The 25,744-nt window shown below is 41.9% G+C and overlaps 1 protein-coding gene across 3 annotated transcripts in view; it reads right to left on the bottom strand.

Annotated features, from left to right (window-relative positions):
* Positions 1–25,744, bottom strand: part of Pum (pumilio) — a 170,760-nt gene that overhangs the window by 142,252 nt on the left and 2,764 nt on the right. Inside the window, exon 1 of one of the 3 annotated variants that reach the window (XM_078183901.1) lies at positions 24,048–24,731. The exons of the other annotated variants lie outside the window; for them this stretch is intronic. Within the exon in view, the coding sequence (XP_078040027.1) occupies positions 24,048–24,107 (60 nt within the window). The 5' untranslated portion in view covers positions 24,108–24,731. Of the gene's footprint in view, positions 1–24,047; positions 24,732–25,744 lie in introns of those variants that run through there. 3 annotated transcript variants of the gene reach the window in all.

Raw genomic sequence — 25,744 nt, 5'->3', positions numbered from 1 at the left:
TGGCAGTGGTGGTGACCTGAACGCTCCCGCTGTTCCCGACCTCACCTAACTCTGGAGGTCAGTGACGTAACGGCGAGTCTCGGGTGGGGATGGAGAGAAGCGTGTAGACTGCACAGAGATTGCGGGTTCCTAGATGCAGGTATACTACTGCACGCGCGACGATGACAGTGCAAGCCCGAGAGTCTCGGTGCATTCTCGTCCGCATTGTCGGTCCAGTCTGTTGCGGATCGTTAAGCGGAAGTATACCGACTCGATTATACACGGACAGTGTCTGTGGCTCGTTCGAGTCCCTTCTCTTCATCGGGCGCTATTCAGCGGAGAAGTCCGAATTGCGCGGATCCCGCAAGAAAGGGTCAAATTTATTCTAGAGTAGCGGCGCCGGTTACTGTGAGATGACCAATTGCTATGTCTCTGCTTTGCTTTCTCATAAACAGTTAACTTTACATTTAACGAATCAGACATTTCTTTTTGTATTCGAAAATAAACAAAATAAGAGAATAAAGAAAGTAACAGTGCCTTATTCGATAATTATAACGTTAATTATGCCGAACAAGTTCGATTTATTTATTTCATATTACTTTGTCAAAGTATTCGAATAAGTTGAATAATTTAGGGCGAATGAGAAATTATTTCAATATATAGAAGGACTAATGCATGGCGAATAAAGTATTAGTCAAATAATACATTCGACTAAACGGAATTATTTTGGATAATTATCCTAGACAAACATTTATTCGAAATAAAACTAAGGATGGTACAAGATTAAGAAATACTAAGGTTTGTAAATAAATCCTATCCTATCCTATGCTATAGATTTCAATATAATACTTGAAACGAGAATCGTGGTAACAACGTCGCATAGCGAAGGCTCGATAGAACGACTCATTGACTGTAAACAGATTGAGCGTTTCAAGGTGTTCGACGGTCTATTTATTGGTCTTTCAACGAGGACAAAGTGTCCTGTAAAAAAGGATAAGAAGACGTCAATGGAAAACGTGCTTGGAAACATCCTTTGCTCAACCGTGTTCTACCATGAGCTATCAACGAATACCTGAGCTAGTCGGCTTTGTCGGACGCTCGTTATGGTAACAATAATTGGCCTAGAAAAATATTGCTGCCCACTGTGTCCTAGGATCCATCATAAAGAGATTCGTACCGGGCCTGCGTCAAAATTATGAAATATGTCCCCATGCTAAGAGGGACGGACTTTCCCGCGGCAAGGTAGCGACCCGATCGTAACAATCCGAATAATGCCCAAAAAAACGAAAAATAGGGCAATTGCTCAGTCAGTACAAAGTAACGGGCTCGAATAACCTGGAGGCTAATTAAAGGATTAACTTATTAACGGCTCAGTCTTTCGCCTTCCACTTGCTCACTTCGGTGTCGACGCATGTAAGGTAGACGACACGGAGCTACGGTGTCTCGTTGCATAGATAATTGCAGGTATGGTTCACCCTTTCAAGCTAGACCCGATGAAACTCGACGGAGACCAATGGAACAGTGAATTATTGAGAGGCCCGCGGCCAATCGCGCGCCGCTACGTCCATGCGCGTTAGGCGGCCCGACAATTGCTCGATTTACGCTCGCCGCGTGTCTACCAGGAACGGGCAAGTCTCGAAGCATGTTTCACAATGCGACCAACAACCGTGTCGCTGTGCTGACGGCACCGGCCGACTCTAGCCACCCCATAGAACCCCGTTCCCGATTCGAACTATTTAAATGGTTGGGTCACTTACTTATTCATTTTTATTTTATTTTGAAACCTTAAAAAGATCGACTTTTTGGCTGGATCTTAAATAGTAGTTTCAGGCCTTAAAAATAAGATGCTAAAGGTCCTAGCAATTAACGGTCGAAGAGTAGTACTTGCAGGGAGAGTAGATTTCCTTCGACGCCCTTTGCTTCCTTTTCGTAAGAAAAAGTAAAATCAGCAATTGTAACTGTTCTTTGGAATATGTACCATAACGACTTTCAACCAGATTTTATATTATTACATTTATGCTGTATAGTGCAAAATTGTCAAAATTACAGTATCTTCGGGCTCACTAAATTTAATTCTTTAGGGAGAAGACAACCCTGAGGCTTTAAGAAATAAGTATAATCTAGGAATTTCTTTTATAGGTGGCCACTAAATAATATATTTGATCGTCCAAAGAAAATATAAATGAAGTCTCAGTTTCATTTTCTAATTTGTTAAAAGTAAAAATTGTACTAAATAGCGAAGTTGTACGTTGTTTCCGATACCTATTCCCGCAGGACATTGATCGCTGGTTATCACCGTTGGCAAGTACGGAACATCTGAATCAAAAAACATTGTTTATTCGTAAACTAAGAATTATTCCCTAAAATCTGGCACACGTGTTTTCAAAAATGTTAGCAATCGTAAAAATGCTCGTAGTTCGAAGAAAAAAAAAAACACCTGTTTTTATCCCTAAGGATTGACTTAAAATGATTACGAAAAAATCAAACATCTGTTACATGAAAAAACCATAATCTACGTAAAGTCCTCTATGGAGGCTATCTCCGTAATATTTGAAGAAAACCATATGTATACTTCCGGAGAATTCGTAACGTTCAGGCTCAAGAATGCAGCTCCGAGAAAAGTGTAAAAGAAATTTCAAGATAGCTTTTCCCTCTGACAAAGTAAAATTTTTGAAATTTCACCTTCGGCTATAGATGTTCGATTTTTGAAGTAACGCTTTGACACGAGATTCTAAATCCTTGAAACTTTCAGAAATTTAGAACGAATTAATACTTTGAACCGTTAAGGTTAGGATGTAACCCTTAATCGACTGTTTGAGACGAGACTCCACGGTTGCGAACCTCCGTGACTCATTCGACCGCGGCAAAAGAGACGGGGGACAGAAGACGAAAGGCGGGAGATACGAGAAGACTAGAGGCAAAAGGCGCTAGCCGGAGGGTGTAAAGAGAGAAAGAGGAAGCGATCGCCGGGCCAGCAATTTTACGTTTCCATCGGGCAAGAGGCAGAGAGAGGTCTCCTCGAGCGCACGCGATATTTATATTTTATTGATCATGCGAACGATATCACGTACAATAGCACGTGCGTCATGCGCTGAGTAGGTGTACCCAGGTCCGACACACATCAAGCGGCGACGTGTCGAACACGAGTACAAGCTGTTTATCGCTCGCGGGCACCGTCGACGAACCAACGACGTTTAATTGTGTCTCGCACACCGCACTGTATCGTGAGCGGTCATCCTATGCAACAAATTCCCTCCCCGCTTATCGGCGCCATGCTCGAAACCAACGAATACGATAAGACCGTTTCCTTGGCACAGATCCCGCTAACAAATTTCTTGGTCGAACTTGGAAAAATCAGATCGACTCTGTCACGCAAGACGATTCGATCTCCGACGTCAAAAATCAGTCGAGCAAGGCGGCTCACCGGAAATTAGAAGACGCGCAACTATTCCCGGACTCGATCGTTTCAATTTTTTTTAACCCACATCTTGTCTGTAGCGACGGACTCTGATCATTTTGGCGAAGAAATGATATCGAGCCGGACACATGATGGAGATCTCGAACGAAATCTTTTTTAAGGGTCCAAACACGCCATGCATTTATGTAAAATATTATGGTTTATGTTTTACTAAAATGGTTGCTATTTTTTAAAAAATCTAAATTTTTACTATGTAACGTATCAAAAATATAAGTTTTATTTCACATAATTGAAATCATTTATTTTTTTTAAATATTAACCCTTTACAGTCGCAACCATTTTAGCTCAAAATTCAAAATACATTATCTAACCTATAGAACAGGGGTGGCCAAGCTCCTTGATAGTCCGTAGTTCTAAGAACCGCATGCGGCTCGCGAGCCGCAGTTTGGCCTCCCCTGCTATAGAACTTCCATTTTATATAACTTGTTGCATTGTATGCACATGAAATCGAATTTTGTTTACCCATGTAACAATTACACTTTTAACAGTTTTTTAAATATAAACAAAAACCCGACAATATCATAATTATTTGAAAACATGATATAATTTTTAGCGATGTCTTAGAGTTACCGCTCGATCGCAAAGGGTTATTATGCACCGTAAGACAAAATATTTTTTATTTCATTCAGATAAAAGATATACGTAGAAGTCGCAACGGTTACCGCTGAGATACTTATCGGTGAAAGGCCTTCATAAAACCACATTTTCATGATTTGTTTCTCGATATGCTTTTCTTTTTAAATTACAGACTATATAAATGAAACTGCCGCATTAAATATACAGATTGTCTAGAAAGATTGAAAATAAACTTATACTATGTATCACTATGTATGAAGTTTATTAACCAACTTGCGCTACGATGTAACTTTCGGTAGCCGTGCTGCGCTCTACAATGTAATATGCAGTAAGGCGTTACATTGGCTGTTAGCTCGAATAATGAACGATCCAACCGTTAGCCGACGTGACGGACACGTCGTTTTTGTTTCTGCGACAAATGCCTATCGACGTGGTATACATGTCGGTGGAGGGTTTTGCAACAAAAGCATTTCGATGTGCGTGGCACGTCTTTATAGCGTAAATGGTTAAAAAGATATAAGCGTTCACAATGTGTTTAAACTTTCAAAATATATATAAGCGTTGTTTCATAAGTATACGATAAAAAGAAAAGATCAATTTTGGAAATGTACTCAAAATGTATTTAGTATTATTTCCAATACAAATGGAATATTTGAAAGCATTCGACGATCACTAATTCGATGGATAAAAGCCTGCTTCTTGCCGTGGAACAAACTTTCAAACGTTCCCTATAAGTGATAAATCATAAACATCTTTAGATGCTTATATCTTTTCAACAAAACATGTTCGAATAAAGCGTATATGAACCTTTTCAATCTATTTTACCTTAGTAACACACTACATAAATACATTTCCAATCTTTCAGGACACCCTGTATACACCCATCGAAAATGTGACTTGCCACGGTGTTTCTAACCTTACTTAATTTCATAGTGGAATTAGGAATGTCGGACGACCTCAACAATCCAAATAGTCAAACTTGCGAGTCATTATTGGTCCACTGAACGGGAAATGTGTCTTCAGCTTGCTCCGATAGAGAGAGAAAAAGAGAGAACGAGGGAGAGAGGGAAGTATTTCTAGGTTGTATCGCAGACGAGGCTCGTTCGTCTTTTCACCTAGATCGACAAATCGGTAGATAAAAGGGAACCAAGAAAAAATCGAACGAGTCGCGCGGGTTTAGAAACCGGTTAGAAATCCCACGGGTGAAAACACCGGCTGAAAGAGCGTGGTTGGGCTTCGTGTGCGGCGATTCGCGTGTCAAGTTGGAAAGCGAATCTTCGTTTACATCGTTCTACGGGCACGGGTCTTCTTTCTTTCCTTCATTCCTTTCCTTTCCTTCCACATACGTTTCGCCGATTCTTTCCGTATTTTCCTCGCCGCTCCTCCCACTTTTCTCTCTCGAGAGGCGTCTCGTGTCGTTCGCGGGGAAGAGAATACGAGCTTCGTACGTTGCTTTCGCCGAAGGAATTTTTGTAAATTCCGGTGACCGGAGGATGATCGTAATAAGAATAACGTCTGGCCGTTACGTAACGAGCCGAGGAAACTGAAACGGGTTTTGCACCGTTTGTACTCGACCAACCCTGCCTGCCTACTGTTGCTCCGTCTCTCGTCGTCGCTCTCGCGTCGCAACGCTACCCACTCTGGGCTCTCCGCGAGCAACGAGGACGAGCCGCGTTTCCGTTCTCGGAATCGACGTGAAACGAAAGGTTTCCACTTGCCTCGCGCTAATGCACCACGAACGGTAGACGATACCTTTGCGTAGCGGCGCGTTGCTTTCGGCCACCCGATAGACGAAATTTCCTGGTCGATATTCATTCGTCACTGGACGAACGAGAATTACGATGTATTCGAACGGCAGGATAAGGGTCCATTCGGACCCGCAATATAAACATTATTATTTGCATATCGCATTTACGACAACTCATTTTTAACCCCTTGCCTAACAATTTATTTTCAAAGAAACGCAAGAAATGATCACAAACTAAAACGAAAATATTTCTGCTTTTATTTAACATATTTATATGTACATAGACGTTATTCCATATGTGATAGAACAGATTAACGAAGTAATGCTGAAATTGATATAAAAATTGAAAAATATCCTTCTTAAGGGATCATTCTCACTCAAATATCTCTAAAAAATCGATTTTCGTGTTCCGATTGTTTCTGAAAGTATCATATTTCGAGAATATTTTTGTTTCACTGCAATCGGATGATATTTGATGAAGATATAGTCGTTCAATTATCCAAGCGTTCTTTTAGAAATTCTTTGATTTTAATAAGTATTGATTTTAAGAATATCTATAGTTTACGGCGCAGATGAATATAAACCTTTTTGGCGAAAAAAGTTTATATTGCTCACTGGCCATTACAAATTTTGTAAGGAAGAAAATAGCCCATTACGAACGGACCCAAGGCAATCAGAAAATGTTCCCTGGATGGGCTTTCCTCGATGAAAAGACCGGTTAGGGTGGCTCGCGAACAGATGCGCCCAGGTGTTGTTGGCGTCGGGGACTTTCCAGAGTCTTAGTCTAAAATAATTTGTTTCGGCTTAACTAAGCTCCCCACAATAAAGTGACAGACAGCCGCAATAGGCAAAAAGCAGTAAATAAATATTTTGGAAGATAGTACTTCAACAGAAGACGAATAAGGCAAAGAATCGATGATCATATGCGAATGAACAATAAATATTTAAGAGTAAACATAAAGTTGAATTTTAAACCCGTTTTTCTCATATCTACATTTTCAATATCGGTGGTCAAGGATATCATGAAAAGTAATGCTGTATCGATTTGGGCGAAATTTCCGCAGCCTTGTTTGTAAACAAAAAACTTGAACGAATAATTTTTTTCTATTGAGTAGTTTTGTATAACTTAAAAACCTAGATATTTCTTATCAAAAATAAAAATGTTCACCTTGAACGCCTGTTTTTTTTTTTTGTAAAAAATCAACCAGACCACCGCAAACTATGTTATTTTGAAAAGCTCTCAGGAAAAATGCCATAATTTGTTTGCCATTATGCATTTGTGGCATTGACCACTTGCGCTATAAAGCCGCGCCACGCGCGTCGGGATGCTTTTGTTCCAAAACCGCCAGCGACAAATATACCACGTCGATAAGCATTTGTCGCAGAAACAAAAACGACGTGTCCGTCACGTCGGCTAACAGTTGGATCGTTCATTATTCGAGCTTACAGTCAATGGTAACGCCTTACTTCATGTTACATTGCAGAGCGCGGCACGGCTACCGAAAGTTAAATCGTAGCTCACGTGGCTAAATGAATAGTTTTCATTTAAAATTGTACAGAGATGAAAATAATCTGTTTTAATTCAAAATCATTTAAAATACAAAAATTATTTTCTATTTAGTATCTGTTTCATGCAATCGAAGTAAGCAATTTTTGTTTTCTATGAAAACCCGCAGTCTAATAACGAAAGAATTTTAGATACTCGTTTAAAATTGTCTATATTGTCAGGAACTGATTCGGGAGCGGATCATCCCGCGATAGAGAAAGTGGCACAGTTCAGAAGCCAGCTCTTCAGGAGGCAGTATAATTAAAGAGAAATGATCTATTAAGTAATTATCTATTACGCTGATTGTATAGTATTTTGCTGGCAAACAAGCGGTGTAACGCTGTGTATTCAATTAATGAAACACGATTCGCAATTAAGACATACGCACTGCAATTTGTTCGCACGGCAAACATACTTTCACGGTTTTTTGGCTCCTATCGAAGAACTTTCCTTAATCCAAGTCGTAATATGGGTTACGCGACGACATGCTCGTACCTTGCGTAGAATTTATGCGTGCGAACTAATAATAAAAATGCGGGTTACGCAACTAATGGATGCACAAGACTTTGTACGGCTGAGAATCGAATGTGAAAGAAGCGGCGAAAATTTTCCATTTTTCATGCGCATTGTTCCATTTAACGACACGTCAACTCGTTGGAACGAATAATACAATCATTTTCTGGTCGTTTCGTTACCTAGAATAATTACTGTTCGCGATTCTAAATAAATTTAATTCCAAATCGATTGTGGAGCGCTGTTTCCTTATTCGACTGTCAATTTTATGAACGTATGAAAAGAAACTAGTATTTCCAAGTGAAATCGCTAGGAAAATGAAAACCGTTTAACCCTTTGCAAACGGAACCATTTCAAGTTGAAATCGAAAATTGTTCTCCTGATCTACAGATCAGGTAAATAACCATTTCCAATTTGCACATGCGAAATTGAACTTTGTAACTCGTGCAGCATTACATCTTGATCAGTCTTTTAAGTGTACACAAGTTTAATAATATTTTATATAACCTGGTGTATTTTATATATATGCAATTAAATATTGTAACTTGTACAGAAGTTACATTTGTAACAGTCGTTTAAGTCGAAAGAAATGTAATTGTATTCAAATTATTTTGAAACAATTATATAACAAATATATAACAATTTTAAGTGGTAAGTTGTAGCCTTAAGTCTGCTGCAAGGAATCAATAATCAGTCAACTTATTACTTGCAATCTATTGAAATTATTACAAACAAAATGCGACAACTAAATTGGTATCAATCTTCCGTAACAAATGTTGGAAATCTACATTGTCGTTTCCAATGTTTGCCGATAGAAAACGAGATTGGAAAAATACGATCGCTACCCTATCCCGTAAGTATCTTTGCTATCTCCCACCTACCCGGTAGCCGGGTGTCTCGCGTACCCGGTTCGAATCAATAGTCCTACCATATACACTCCGTTAATTTCCTTCGGATCGGCGCGACACGCGATGCACTCCGGGATTTGCTGCCCCCATCCTCGATAAAAAGGTTTCTGCATCGTGAAGACGCGGCTCGAGCCAGTCGAGAGGGTTAGATGCAATTCGTCGGCGATTCCCGCAGTTCGCAGTCAACGGGAACACCTTGTCTAACCTTACTGTTACAACGAGGTGTGAAACGAACCGTGGAACCATCAACTGGAATGGTACAACAAACTCGTTGCAATTAACTTCGAACCCGAACCAGCAATCAACATTTCATACGATTCTTTCTTCGCTGAATAAATGATACACACCAACTAGGCCACCTGAAAACCCTGACCAGATAAATTCGAGTCCTCGGTCGCGGTAGCATATCGTTACCCAATCGTTTGGCTCACAAAAAGTTTCTCAAGGTTTCTTCTGTTCAGCACACCCCCTTCAACTAATCTTCCCTATTGCCGTAAAAAATCCAAATGTCGTGTACATTATTTAAATATGAATCTTTGTTTTTATTGTTCTCATCTTTGTCTTGATCTTTTTCACTTTTTTATTTGAGTCTCATCAGTAAAAGTAATGAGAAAATTTAAAAAAATAGCATTTTAATCATTTTTAATGGTGCTATAGAGAGTTGACACTAAATTTACACAGCAGGTCAAAATGATCAGTTTCCCCTTTTTTACTTTTAAATTGCTGTGTCGTTGGCATAAAGACGAACAAAGACGAACTTCGCTAATACGTAGCATTCTCGTTATTATTGTTGCGTAACGTCGCACAGTGGACGAAACGAACGATCTAGATGGACAAAAATGAAAAAGCCGATACCCCAAAATTGTCATAAAACGGTTGCTAATAGTTTAAAGGGATACTATTGAATCAGAAGCATTAAAATATTATCCTAATATTAATTAATTACAAATATATATTATATATTACTTTTATTACTTATTTATTATATTTATTATTATTAAATATTAATTTCCCCATTAGAACAGTATTCATAGAGGCAAGATGTATATAAGGCAAATCCAAATGCTCTTGTGTTTTTATTTGGTGAATCTTCGTTAACCAGCGAACAGTTCTTTGTATTCGAATCTTACAAATTTTACTTGACCCAGTAATGGACAGATCTGTGCAAGTTAAAAATTTAATATTTTTCACCTACATTTTTAACAATACAAATATGAATTAGAGACAAATTAGAGACTTTTAACTTTTTATTTTATTTTCCTCACCTCTGTCCACCATGTGACATACGAAAATAGTTAGATAAATCTATTAGCTGCTTGAACATCTAATAGCTAGATTCATAACTTACTATAAAACTTTGTGATTTAATTTTCACGGAAACCTTACCACACTAGTTGGAAAGTATTAGGGAATAAAAGATGTCTGCTTTAATTGATAATATTGCTCGAAGTTCCGGATACATTATTCAACCTATATACAAAAAATAAAAAAATAAATTTTTACAACGTGTAAACGTTTTTCCCCATATAATTACAGGCTTCATAACATCCGTGTTTAAGATTTTTAAACTGTTGAAAACAGTTTTGTCTACCTAGATCGGCCATTTCGATCTCTGTGCATCGACGGTATATTGCCTCCCATTGGTAGTGTGTCTTTGTAAGCCGCGAGACCATAATTCCGGGGTTGGAAAGGGGGCACTTTGCGAAGGCTGAATGCACCGCGGTGCCGGATCAAGGATTCCGTCGGACGTTAGTTTTAATTAGTCTGCGGAGCCGGCGCGGCGAGTCCAAACTTGGCTATTGTAACTGACTCGGGGCTCGCGACTGCATATTGAACTTGATTCCATCCCTAACGAAAGGTTCCGTTCGGTAAGGTAAAGGTAAGGGAAAGGGTAAGGGTAAGGGTAAGGGTAAGGCTCGGTCAACCGGGGGCGATACGCCGCGAGTATCGACCGTGTCGCCGGCCAGCAGAGACGCTTTTGCACGTTCAGCCTAGGGAAGAGAGCGAGCGAGCGAGCGAGCGAGAGAGAGAGAGAGAGAGAGAGAGAGAGAGAGAGAGAGAGAGAGAGATAACGTAGGAGGACCGAAAACCGAGCCGAATCCAGAGAGACAGAGACGGAAAAAGAGAGGAGAGAAGAGCCTAACCCACCGTCGACTTTCTCGTTCCTGGAACGCGAACGAAGAGGGGACCTCGATATAATAATCCATTTCCACGGATTAACTGATGGGCACATCCTCGTGCATCCTGGATGCGCCGCCACGTTAACGAGCAACCCGCGTACTACGACGAATCAATTTAGAGAAAGTCTAGTCCCGTCTCGCGCCAGCTTGTCTACCTCCAGTCCTCTGCTTCTCCTGAATAACTAATGCCGAACCGAAAATATGGAATATTCCGTCACCGCATCGTGTCGGTAGGATAAGGCGGCGAGGTCGCCAGGGAGACGGCTAGCCGGAAGCTATTTAGCTTCCGTCGAATTTACGACTAGGTCGGAGGTTGCCGCGAGGCCTTGACGGAACGCGCGCGATCACGTCCTGGTCGTCGAACCGCGAGGAAAGGAGACGCGGAACGCTCCTTTCGTGTTCTCGCGGTCTCGTGCGATGTAACTCAGGAGTTAGGGGAGCAGGGTGGACAGCTGTTGCGACGGAGGAGGCTTTTAAGGTTTCTTATTTCGAATCGACAAGTGTGCTGGCTGCGACTTCGCGAGATGTTTATCTGTCGGAGATGGTATGTCAAGAATCGGAGACAGATGGTAATTTGAACAAGTTATCTCGAGCGACGTCACCAATCATTTATTTCGGTATTAATGTTGAGAAGGATACTATAGCAAAGCTGTTGAGAAGTCTTCCGATAGCTGAAGTGTTACTAAAACCTGCTTTTTCTTCCTAAACCTTTCCTAGTCAACGTTTCCAAAACAATATGTTGTCGAATCTCATCGCACACTCTATGGCTCTAACAATTGTATTGATCAGCTATTAGCAACGGCTAAAATAGACTTAGTAACTAAGTATAATAGATTTAGTAACTTTGTTGATTTTTTTTTGCCTGTTCTCTAACAGAACTCTACAGCTTATTTTACACGAACAAAAGGCAGATTGCCTGACGCTATTCTAGTTTCGATCAATTTAATAGAATCACGGATTCAAATATGACAGACAAGCCCCAAATGATGTCTAGCAACTCCAAGTTATGAAAATACTTTACGACCACATACTGCTTTCTTTAAGAACAAAGGTAATTATCGTAAGAGATCTAGCTCCGGAGTGGAGAAGGTAGAGATGTGTTTTGGTCATGTGCGTTATGTCATCTATTACATTCTATCAAATTGAGATAACAATTATGTTTCTTTAACTTCGGACGTTTGTGTATGTATCCTATTGTTATCTATTGTACTGAGCTCTGTTATCATTTGTTCACATTTCCTTACTTCCTCGTTCAGCAGTTATCACTAAATTGCGCATTTTATACATTTATAATAAAAATGTTTCAGTGGAACTTAAGATAGTACAAGATCATCGAAATATGTTGATGTGCTATTTTTAATTTATTACGATTATTACGACAGTTTTTATTTTACACAAGATGTTGCAGAGTCTAGTCATCACCTGACATTCTAATTTTGCAACATGTTTCGTCCTGTTAAAATATTGAAATAGATACACATCCATTCTTTGTTACGCGAGCCTGCGAGCTTGAACTTTATACAGGGCTGGGAAAAACTAGATTATCTCATGTAATACAGAATTTTACAAACAAACTTTCATTTGAGATGGTAGTTATGGATAATTATATTTGAAATGATATTTCCATATATAGCTACAACTTCAGAAACAGTTCATCTGTCAAATTCTGTATTACAGGAGGAGATAAGAAGATTTGTAGTCTATTTCCTATTGAAAGAACCGATTTTTCCGGCTCTGGTTTTATATATACAACAAAATACCCTCCGACCGTTACTTTTGGCTGGCAGTGTACACAGACTAGCCTGGCGTCGGCTGGTCGAGAATTAAAGGGACGAAGAAGAGATGCCGAAGATAGCTTTCTTCGGAGGATTAGCCTTGCGCATGGTGGGGAGGATCAGGGCTTAGAGTACTACTATCGGAGGAGACGTTAGCCCCGAAAGCAGGCCTTTTTGTTTTGAGGTTCGTAACAGGTGCTTTAGCTCCGATCGAGAGAAACTCGTACAACAATAGCGCCGAACAGAGGTCGGATGCGTTCGTTAGGCGAGACCGCGCGAGCGTTAGCATTCCATGTCTCGGAACCGAAGAAGCGAGCAAGAAGAAAACCTGCGGGGAAAGGGACGGATGAAGAAAGTGAGAGAAAGAAAAAAAGAGAGAAAGAAAGAGAGTAGGGGAGAGAGACGAAACTCTCGTTGGCTAGAAGAGGAAGCGATTTGGTTCTATCCCTCGGAACCGTCCAGCCGGCAGCAGAAGCACTTTTGCACGTTGGGCGCAGCCACGGCAGGGAGGAAAACACAGGCAAAAAACGAGGGTACCTGGCGGGAGTAAGAGAAACAGAGAGAGAGAGAGAGAGAGAGAGAGAGAGAGAGAGAGAGAGAGACCGATCAACAGAGGGGAAGAAGAAGCCGAGAATCAGGCGAGACGAGACGGAACGGAACGAGACGGGTCGAGACGTGACGAAACAGAGCGCTTGCCGGCGCTCTCATTGAACAAAGCGAACGCTATAGCTTTCTATACCCCAAGCCCTGCCCTACCAGACGTGGAGATCGCCCCTCCAGAAGCCCGGCTCGCCCCACCATCAGCGACCCGCGATTCCCCTAACCGCCCCGCGCACACTGCACACCCACGAGGCTCTGCCCCCACCGAGAAGAGGAGACGAGAGGCAGCGTGGACGTCGTCGCTAAACTGCCACGGGGCCACCGACCCCTCCCCAGGCCCCTCGGCCTCGGGTCACGGCCACTGTCCTCGCAGAGAATCAACGGCAGGCACGAGGGAGGCGAACCCTGCCTGCCTGACTGCCTGCCTCAGTTCCTCGGCTCCTCGGTTGCTTGCCTGCCTGCTTCTGCCTACTGGCCTATGGTGTCTGCATGTCTCCAGTCTTCCCTCCTCCTTCGACGCACCCTCGATTATTTCCTCTACCCTTTCGCCTCTTTCTTCGAGACCCGGTGACTCGTGTGCGTGCACCTGCTTACACGAAATGCGTGCGCACTGGCCACGCATTAAGGGGTTGTTTCTATTAGCTGCCGTAAAAAATTCGACTATCTTCCTATCGCCGAGGTTTCCGCTGGAGTTCGGTCGCAATGCGTTGGCACACTTCCCTGTTACTGTGACTTCGTACTCGTAGGAATTTCCCACCGATATACGATTTCGAACCCTTATATGACGATCAAAATCAATGTATAGCTGAGCGAGAAATACGAAACCTCTGGCTGATATGTTTTAGGAAAGCTTCAGAAAGAAACTACTTTGGCGAAAATCATTTATTACGTTCGCTATCAGCGTCACTATTACGTGACGATCATACTTTTGTATATCGCGTAAAGACCATCAAATTGACTTTGCATAATATAATTATTTAAAAATGTCTGCCGTCTTTGACGACAGCTTTTTCTCATATTTAAACTTGCTTCAATGATGTAATTTAAGCAAACATTTTTCATAAAAGAAGCTCTGACTAAAATTTCAAAAGAAAAAGTTTATAAATTTCTTGAATCTTCAGTTTGTAGAATTGTAAAACAAGAAACCAAATTTTGATCGTGGATCTACCAAGATCCAAGATATTTAAATATGCACAGCTTTCATCGTAATAATTACTTCAATAATATAATTCATTCAAATTCCATAGTAATGTTTTTTTTTATAATTTTCATAATTGTAGAATAAGAAACGAGTCACTCGACACTATACTAAGTATGGTGTTAAGAAGGTACACAAACATTTTGTTGGGGTACCAAAGCCAAAAAAAGCAACACAGGCAGTCGTAAAGCTGAGTGAGAAACATGTGGAGTGTGTCGGAAGGGGTGGTACGGGGTGTTCAAGAGACGGTGGTTTCATATTAGAAAATAAGTAGAGAAGAAGAAACAATGGTTTTCGAGATTGGCGAGCTTGAAGATTGAGCGCACACGCGTCCTGTTGCATTAGGATCGAATGGCACGACTGATCATGATACATCGGATTTACTTCTTGCGAGCACTAGAAACACGCGACCATTTTGTAGCTTGTACAACCCGTATCACGTTCTAGTCTGCTTCGGAATTAGATACTATAACTAATAGAAACAGAAAATTTGCATCAAGATTAACTTTTTTAGTTATTCTCAAATATTTGATGCAATTATACTCACTAACTAAACCATTTTTTATATTATATTGTGTGATCTAATTGATAATTAGCCCGTTCAATTGATCAATAAGATTGAAGAGGAATCGGCCGGATTGGAAGCTACATATGCAGAATATACGCTGACGCAGTCGCATTGTTCCGGCGCGATGAATTAACGGCGAGAAATCGAGTTTATCCGCTCGGGTTGAAACGTCGAATCGGTGGGAATTTTTTGGCGAAGATAATATTTTGTTATGCAAGATCCTCGCGCGGTCCCTTCCGCTCACCGGTATTTGTTCGAGGACGAAACCTGATCAGTTTCGTCGAATCGGTACCTCCACTGATGCGGGATCGAGGTATCGAGATCGAGCGAACGCGAGAATATAAATGGAGGACATTAGGTGAATGAAGGGTATCCGTAATTGCCGTAGGCGGGACCAACGGCCAGCTAGATCGATGCTATCGGTCTTATGACACTGGCAACGCCGCTGTCGCTAGTTTCCAGTGGCGTTACAAAGGCCTATGGAAATGAATTTCTCCTTCGCGTAATAAGCCGCACCGCGTACGGTCGAGTCGGGGTACCCGATGACGATTCCGCGAGCGTGACCGATGCGTTTAGGTTCAACGACACAGGCATCACACGTCACACGCACAAGTCACGGCGCGGATACGTCACCGCATGACAGCAGAAACGGCGGAATACGATACGAGGTGACCGACGATTCCTACGGTAAAGAGGAATCCGCGAAAACCACCCCCTCAATTCGATTCCAGCGACAGCGGTTACGTGAGTCGCATGCGAATTCGATTTTATTACCGCCACACAAATCAGCCGGTTCTAATAAACGAAGGGAACGCGGCCAGAACCTTGATAGTTCGCCGCCGTTTCTATTTGCATCTTTACGTTAGAAATCGCTCTCGAAATGTAGGCTAAAGCTGTCTAATATGTAAAACCTAGCTTTTTTTCTGTTGCGTGGTTAGTCTCGAAAATATTTGGATACTTTCCAAACCGGTATAACTTTTTTCAAATTGGATAAAAAAAATCCTGAAATTTTCTTAAATGATATAAGGACTGATATACTAGATAATGGTTAAATAATTGTTCTCAAAGATTACAATTGGTTGGATTAAAACAAAAATTAAGAGATCGTGTTTTTACATTAAAATAATATTTTTGTGAATAAGAAATCTCTAAAGAATAATAGATGTACATATAATTATCTTCATAGACACTATTATATAGTTCATTGGATGAAATAGATTAGAATTAAAAAATTTTAACAGAATCAATTTAGGTCTCATATTAGGAACCTATTTTTCAGATGTGTAAATTTACATATTTTTAATTTTTGAACGTGTATCTACTTCCGATAAAAGTTTTCTTTTAATCGAAGATTACAATTTAAAAAATATATGGGTTCCATATTAAGCAGGTTTACCCTGCGCAATGAAGACAACCTTAACAATTTCAAAAAATTGGAATTCCAACTTCCTTTTGATTGGGCTCGGAAAGGGCAGACGATCGATTAGGTGCTAGCGAAGAGGGGCGACCAGGTGGAAAAATAAAAATGGACAACGATGATGTAAGAACTCTCGTGCTTTAATTCCGCTTAGTTATCGCCGGAATTATTCTTTGATTTTTCGAAAAGTTATCAAATCTGAGACTTGAATTTTGCACAATTTTGCGCTGCTCCGACGCCGCGTCTACCAAAAAAGGGAAGCGCGGAAGCTCGATCGACTTTTCTCGTTCCATGCTAATCGTGCCATTTCGACGCCGATATCGGCGTTCCCGCGAATTCGCCGACGACGTCTGAGCGATGTCTGCGCTTCCAGCTCGACGCCGAGTGAAAGTCCCGAATCAGAGAAACCGATTACACGATACGAAACGATTACGCCGAGCAGTCGCGTAACAGCTCGCCGGCGACTCGCGTACGAGCGCATCCGAGCGGTCATCCGGTTGACGCAACTGAAATTATCGGCAACGATTAACAAATTGCTCGACACCCTCTCCGACGAGGTTACTGGTTCCGGTGTCCTTTAATCCTCATCCCTTCCTGGGATTAATAATTTTATTTTCTTAACATGAAGTATATGAATCTATTATTATTATTAAGCTGCGATTTTTTTATGCGAAATAAAAATTCCTCCTTTAGCCATTTTAATGAGGTGACAAGAATACGATAGTGTTTTTTAGATTTGTTCAATGTCAAAGATATTTTTGCTTTTCTAAATTTGATCTGTTCTTTTTTGTCATAAATGCATACGACCCAGTGTTATCTATAAAAGAATATATGACATAAAAATTTGATACACGCAAATTTCACGAGCAGGAGAAGACATCACTTTTCTTTTCGTTGAAACAGTTGTAGAAGAAGTTGTAGGAGCTCGAATCCAATACCTCGAAAAAATTTTGAACGAATGTATGAGGCAACCAGCTAGTAATCACTTCGTTGTACGTCTTAAAAAATATACGCAAATATACATAATGTGTGTACGCTGCCGATATGTATAAAATAGCAGTTTGTATGTCACGTGAAAAACGTGAAGAAAATAGTGCGCATATAATTTCCTCTTATGATATTGATTTTTTACAATAGTGTCACTTTGACACACGATGGGCACATTAGGTTGAAGAAATTGAGTGCGGAGCGAAGATTCGACTGTAATTAATTCGATCGTAAGTACGATCCGATAGAGAACGCGTTGCGCTTTTCTTTAAAAGGCTGAGCTTCCTCTGTAAAGGGGCTTGACAGTAGCTGGAGAGCAACGTTAATCGCGATACTATTCGAAAATCGGGGGAAAATTCATCGGACAGGCCTCTGCGACGTAACGTATTATTCATTTATTCTAAATAACAGCGGGAACTCGAGCCGCTCTCGTCGGGGCTTGAATCGACGACAACCTATCGATTATCGATGGCGCTCTGCGTAAGTTCACTGACATATAAGCCGAAGTCAATAAACACTCCCGTAGCCGATCGCGGCCGTCCTCTCCTTTTTTCTTCACGTTTCTCTCAGGATCGTCCATTTCTCCGACGGCGTCTCTCTTTGCATAATCTTCTGGAGTCCTTCTTTCGCAGAAGTTGACGTCACCCGCGAAACCGGAAACGGGTCTCGGTCCTCTTTTATCGCGGATAGAACACGATAGCGCAAGCCGCACAGAAGCAGTCGTAGTATTCTTGGTCATAACGGTGGCCGCGATTCAAATACGAATATTTTCCCGCCGGCTGTTTGCTTTCCCCGCAAGCCTCGACCTTCCCGGAGAAAATATCGCGTCCCCAGATCGAGACACTTGCTACTCCGACGCGATTTCTCGCTGGGAGAGCTGCGACAAGACCATACATTTGACTTTTTAACGCCAGAGCTACCGTAAGATTCGAAATGACCTATTTTAGATGTTTCGAACCTTAGAGTAATCGTCGCTACCATATTGACATTTCTGGATAACTTAACGAGCTTTGAAATGTATATTTTATATGAATGAAAGATAATACGCGTAAAACAATAAAGTACAAGAGTGTGCCTATTATGGAATGTCGTTTTCGTACCACATTCCCGTCTTCCATATTTCGAAATAAGAACATTGAATATGAAACACGGGTGCCAACTGTTTTATAAATCGGGACGATGAAAAGATTGAAGTCTGCCTTTGCTAATAAACATATTTGTTCACAACTGATGGTTAAATATTGGTATTTCTACGAGTCAATTGATAAAGAACAATGTTCAAAAGTATGGCTAGAATTGTTACAGCAATTTACATGCCATCGATCTATTTTTTATTGCATTAATCGTGCTGCTTGTTCATGTTGGGGTTAGAACTGAGCGGCGTTTCCATAATAGATACTTTTACCTTACTGTTCGATGAATCGGTTGGTGTAAGCGTCTCTCCGCAAGAGAGATGAACGAGAGAAAGATAATTCACGAAGGCAATGATAAAAGAAGAATGGGGAGATTGAACGTTGGCTTGGGAAAAAATGCAAGGCCTCAGCCGGCTGGGGACGGGACCTGCGATAAGAGCCACGGTCGCAATGTAATCGAAAAACGACACTGATCTTGTGTAACGACTATCGCGGAGAGGCTCGACTCTGTGAGCAACCGTAGGCGTTAACTGCATAACTACCCGTAACCATCTGTTACCAGCGACTCGAGAAGAGAAAGTTTGTTGCACCGAGGTGACACTCGATATTTTTCTGCCGTAACGGAACACAGAAACGCCTGCTGCGGAGCGTCCAGTATTCTCACAGCATTAACCCTAGCATGTCCAAGGGAGAGTCAATATGTGTCCATAGAATTCGGTTTCTTTTAAAGAGAAATTTGTGTCAGAAAAATATTGTATTGAATAATGGTAAACAAATTAGTCAAAAGATTCACACAATTCAAAACGTGGGTTTCTTTTTTAAAGAGGAATGTGTGTAGGAGACCGATTGTATGATTCTGTGTCAGAATTTAAATTTGGTGAGACCGTAAACTATGAGAGTCACAGCAAGTGAGAGATAGTTCTAAAATTAGCCAGAACGACCTTCATTTGCTCAAAATGTTTCAAATACATTTGTGGTAATCATAGTAGAAAGACGAATATTTGTTTCGATTTCTTAATCAATAAAATCGATATGTTGTAAAAAAATTAGCATCATATAGTCATACAATTAGCATCATATAGTCATACAGTTTTAAGTCTTGTATACAAATTTGCTGTTCAAATCACAATTCCCGTGAAAGCTGAAATATATTCGTTATTTTTAAGATGTTTTGAGTATGTTGAGGCCAACACGAAATAAAACAAAACAAAAAAAGAAAACAATTTGATTACTATGAAAAACTGTGTATAGTGCTTGATTTAGATAGTATGTGTGCTCGTCATCGCTTACTTTTCGACATATTTCAGATACACAGCCAAATGGTTAAGTACCACCCCTTTGCAGTCGAATGACAATTCGCGTTTCAAGTAATTTAAATATTATCAAATTTATTCAAATTGAAAAGGAAACTGTTAAAAGCATAGCCATTGCATTAATGACATAATTGAATTTCATATGTATAAAATGCATTAAGTTAAACAAGATGGAAATACTATCAAGAAAACTATTTTGGATTTCGAATAGAAATAGCTGCGACTGCAAAGGCCTAGTAATATAAAATAAAAATACCGACATTTCCAGTGAGCCTTCTATTCTGAAATGTATTGTAGATAAATTTAGAGTAAGCTAAAGAGTGTCATAATTATGGTTGACTGTTTACGCTTGGTAAATCTGAATAAATGTTTTACTGCTATTACTTTTATGAACTTCTATAAAACAGTGGTCCTTAAATCTAGTGTTACCCCGGAGTCGCCAATTGCGGAAGACAGAAAGGTGTGAGCACTGGAAATCGAAATCTCACTACTCTAGCAATTTCACAATGCATCCCTTTGGCCGCGAGTGCATCCAGTCTTTGAGATGGCGATTCGCTGGGTTCGGGGCCCAAACGTCGGAGTTAAAGAAGACCAGGCGTCAAAGAGACGAAAAGAGGAGAAGAGAGACGGTTCTCGGTGAAACGCTGCGAAGCCGGGATTGTCGAAAGATGTCCGTATGACCGTATGTGCGGTCGCTTGAAAAGACGTCCGAGGAAAGAGGATGACGCGGCTAATGGAAAAGATTTCTACAACAAGTAAGGTCAACCCTGAACCTCGAAGCGGCCAGAACAGGAGATAGTGAGTCACGCGAATCAATATCCCACGGAGTCGCTATTTGCCGTTTCTATTGGCGCGAAAATGCCGAGAGAGTACGCCGGTGAATCTGGCTCGCGGACAGATTCGCATCTTCCCCGGCTGCTTTCTTCGTTGGGAAAACGCTTTTTCCGCTGGACGCCGAGGCGTTCGGAAGTGTTCAGGGAAAGGAGGGGAAGCCCGATCGAATAAAATGGCGGACCGTGGACCGAAAGAACGGGCGAGAATCTTTCGGCCGGCCGCGAACCGAAACGAGACGCAAAGTGGAAGACACACGGCTGCGATTGGTGGCCGTTGAAAAGCCGCCAGCGAAACCGGCCGTCGAGCTTTTCGGGTGCACAGCACACAGCGTTCACACCGTGTGTCACGGATCACGGTTGCCCATAGAAAGACCCTGACAGTGTTTCAATCGATTAGCACACGCCTGAAGGGAGACCCACCGCCGAGAGGGGGGTCCTATGCAAAACACAAAGCCGTATAAATTTAAATGGCTCCGGTCCAAACGAACCACCGGCCGCCCCTTTTCTCCGAGGGACGGAATCGCGAAACATGGAATTACGAAACGCCAAGTATCGCGGGGACAATGGACGTCGTTGATTGATCATCGAGCTGCCGCGAGATGAGACTCGCTTTGCCACAGTGTACATGCGATGAGAACAACTTATAGGAAAAATCGGCTGCAAGAAGCATTCGGTAGCAAATGGAGCTTCAAGTTCGGAAACGTATCCTTCAAAAACTGAGTATAATACAACTGAGATTTGTGCTCAATGAGAATCGAAATGGTATCACGTATACTCGACCTAACTAGGTGATTTATCGTGAAGGCGCGGCTCAAGGCAAATACAGAACATTATACCGTAATCAACGTAAACAGCTAGTGATGTGTAGCGTAACAATTGCACGAGAAATAGAAAAGCTACCGAAACCTTTTTAGTGTTTGGTCGGTATCGAAAATAACAAAGAAAAATAAAATTCACATAATGGGGGCCATAAAAAGGTTAAGGTGCTCTGCTTTGGAAGCACGCGCGTGTGCGTCGCATGGATGCCAACGTGTTCACCTAACAACGCCAACGTTCTCTAATACTTCCGTGCGTTGCTTGCTCACGTGCACAAGAGAGAGATGGAAGTTAAATGGAAGGAGAGATGCAGAGACAGAAAGACAGAGAGTGAGAGATCGAGCGAACGTGATTGGGGGGGGGGGGGGGGGGGCGTTTCGTTGGATAGAATTCGAGGACGTAAACAATGGAGGAAAAGACGGGGAACAGTGCAAGGATTCAGCTTGCTCGTCTAGATACATATTTTTTCTATGGCCGGACGCAGTAGCGTTCCAAGGACCCCAAATTGAGCCGTAGCTCCGAGCTGTCTGATTCTCCCCTTTGCACCGCTGCTCCCTGTCCGCTCGCCATCTCGGCAACAAACTCGATGATATTTCAGTCTGAATTACTTGATCGGGACATTTTGTAGTAACACAATATCCTACGATCGTTTAAACTCCTAACCGTGAACAGCGAAATGTTTATATAAGGTCAAAACAGCAAGCAGACTTGCAACAATGAAGCAGCTTTGGTGATGAGGCAACGCTAATGGATTCGTTGTTACATTACAAGGTTAACCGAGTTCGGGGACCTGATTGGCTGAATAGCCGTTGTAGACACCTCCGTATAACCGCGCTCTGCACAAATATAATTTTACTCACGATTATCATCAGCTACTCTTCCCTTGGTTCCACGACCAACTGTGATTGAAACAATCACGTAACCTGCTATTTCTGTTTCCCGCCGATACCCTCTACTTTGTCTTAGCAAACAATTTTGTTGTCACTCGAAAAGCTGATGCTCTGTTTACTTCTTTCACTGTCGGACGACTTTCGATCGACTTTACAATTACACTGAAAACATTATTTTTAGTAACCCTTGTGCCAAGACGTAATAATTTATATATGTACTTCGAATTTTTTCTAAGGAATTACAAGTCACTTGTTTTCGTTATTCGACGGTTTTAAACTACGAAGAGATTGCAGAACCTGCAAATAGAATTAATTTTAGCGAAAGCTTGCAGAAAAAGATTATTTGCGAAAGAAATAAAAACAGTCGTTTCATCGACTATCGATCGAGAATGCTATGCGACACGAGACTTCTTCAATCCACAGAGATGTAAACAAACCATAACGTCGCTCATTCATCTTTGCAGTTATCCCGGGTGGATGGAAAACGGAAAAAATATTTAGCATTCTAATTTACAGTCTGCGAAAGAATTTATTTCTGTACGTAAATAAAACTCTGACCGAATGAAACCAAAGCGATACAAAAACAGCAATTGCTTTGACATACTTGTTATGAATTTTCAAAAATTCCACAACGTCAGTAGACAGAGCTAATAGTTAATTAAGAGAGTAATGCTACTTTCCCAGCCGAATGCCTCGTAATCGCTCAGAGTAAATAAAAGAAACCGTATCGCAGAGTGTAAACACCACTTTCGATATTATGTACTAGGTCATCCGACAAATTCTGCGGATTCTCACCTCTATATCGGAACCATCCTGACAACTATTTCGCAAATATACAATGAGGTCTTTACGAAAAAGAAATTTTCCAATTATCCGAAAAATAGTGAAAAGTTTTAGATTGTTCAAATATCATGTCTTGGAGTCTGTCCACATGAAAACCGCAAAACTTTCTGAACCCAACATATAAATACGAAGAGAAAAATTCAAAGTACAAGAAATGATAACAACGGGAGCAGGACGGGACCTTTTGACAGATCACGGCGAACGCAAGTATTTACGGCGTGTTCGTCAAGATTTCTCCGGTATCTGACGTTTCAGAAAAAGAAGAGTCTCCCTTGAAATATGCACGTCCTCGCGAAAAGCGTGGTAAACAAAACGCGAAGTGATACACGGAACGAAAATATACTCCACGCAACAGACGTGTATAACGTGTCGTGTTCTTAGACGTACGATTGCCGATGCAAAGTACAGGTATAGTTTCAGGTGTTCGCGGAACGTTGCTTTCGTAGTGAAAAGAAGAAATAAAACCCAGAAAAAATATAACAATCTCGTTCGTGTCGGACTATGCGAAGAAATATTACCAGCTGTAACAAGTCCGATCGAGTTCTCGGACTCGAATCTGGCAGATAAACATGGAGGTTTCCATTCGAAAGTGAAAAATTTGTTGGAACATAACCTAGAAAATTAGCGATCGTATAACGCGCGTGTGAATATTTGAAAGGTAGGCGCACTCTAGAGTTGCGGCGACAGTTGGCCGTTGATGTACAAGTGTAGAACTGTAAAGAAAAGACAAAAGAAAAACAAATGTACCATGTCGGCCCCCAAATCCTTCATGTCGCAGTAAAGAAACAGATCCCCCGGTGGTTTCATCCAGTCGCCTGTGCTCGTGCCCGCTCCCTGGCCGTACCCTACACCGAAACTCTCCACCGTCTCCAAGGTACCCTCGGCACGGCGCGTCTCCTCCGAGAGATTCACCGTTAACCCCGTGGTACCCCGAAAAATGGTACACCTCGTAGTACACGGAAAAATTCGACACACACTGTTTCGCACGCACTACTATCCCCGACGAACGAAGCTATCTTCGAGTCGAAGGCGAAGGTGAAATCTGCGAAATCCTGAGAATGCCGTGGAGGACGCCTCTCGCCGAGGAAACAAGAAGGCCGGACGGACGGTCGTCTGCGTGAACGAACGTCGTCGGAGCGTCGCGGGGCGCGGACGCTGATTCAGCCGGCACTGAATATGATACACACCACTCCCGGTTGTTTTCACGTTCGTTTTTCCTCTCCGGAACACACGGGGACAGACGGACAGAGACAGACCTCTCACGAAACAGAGCACACCACACCGCCCCGGTGAACAATACGAAACACGGCACCACGAACGACAGTACGCGAGAGGGAGAGAGAGAGAGAGAAAGAAAAGCGTTCGGCCGCCTGTCAAACAGTTCGACACCTCCCGGGTGCCTCGATGCTGCCACTGCTACCTATGCTCCTCTCTTCTTCCTCCTCCTCCGCCTCCTCCTCCTCCACCGCCACCGCCGCCGCTGCTGTTACCGCCGCCGCCGTCGCCGCCACCACCTCCTTTCTCCTCTCGCGCACTTTGCACACTCACTACGCGAATACGCGTTTATTTACAGGAGGGAGCGAGTCGATTACCGCGTTCTTGATTCGAAGTTCACGTCCGTCCTAGCATATCGCGAAGATGCGTCGTTATCGGCCGTTAAAATAACGCGGGGCTTCGTCGTCGTCGCAGCACGGTGGCTTTTTTACTTATTCGCGTCTCTCTCTCCTCTCAAATTTTCGTTAACCGGCCTCTCTCCTTCGACAGAGACTGCCCTCCTAACTCTTGACCGAAACAAAGAACGACGCTCGAGCCGAGCGCCCTCTGCTGAAACCACTGCCAATCATGACCCGTTTCGCGAACCTGGCCGACCAATCCACGCTCGCCTAACTCTTCTACCTACCGTTTGTCTACGTTTCTACGACCTCTCACGGCGACCGGATGAAAATTTGATCGCGCTTAATGAATGTACCTGACCCGACCATACCTGGCTCTACTTGCGAAACAATGTTCTTTCAAACATTTATCCCATCGACCCGTTTACACTTACTACACTCGTATTACACTTTCTCTTAATCCAACCACCCGACCGAATAATTGTCGGTGTCACGAACAGTAATTTTGGCGAATATGTTCAATGTTGTTTGATTGAAACAATCAAATGTGATGGAATGATGGGGAACGTATCCCCATTGACATTTTCGGAGGTGAACCGTCGACAACGTTGGACATCCTTGTTTCGAAAAGCGTTAGGAGAATTCTTAATTTGTTAAACGGCCAAATTTTGACCCTGACACAATTCACGCGAGACTCTTACACGTCGAGGAAACTTTCTATCTATTAGATTGTTCGCTGTTGCTATTAGTGGCTGTGATACTTCGAAATTAAATAATATATATATGATGTAAAAACGTTCAGTAAAATGATGATAGAATTAGGAATGGTTG

This window comes from Augochlora pura, chromosome 6 (genome assembly GCF_028453695.1).
Source record: "Augochlora pura isolate Apur16 chromosome 6, APUR_v2.2.1, whole genome shotgun sequence".
In the NCBI taxonomy this organism is placed as follows: domain Eukaryota; kingdom Metazoa; phylum Arthropoda; class Insecta; order Hymenoptera; family Halictidae; genus Augochlora; species Augochlora pura.
This window is presented reverse-complemented; position numbering and strand designations above follow the sequence as displayed.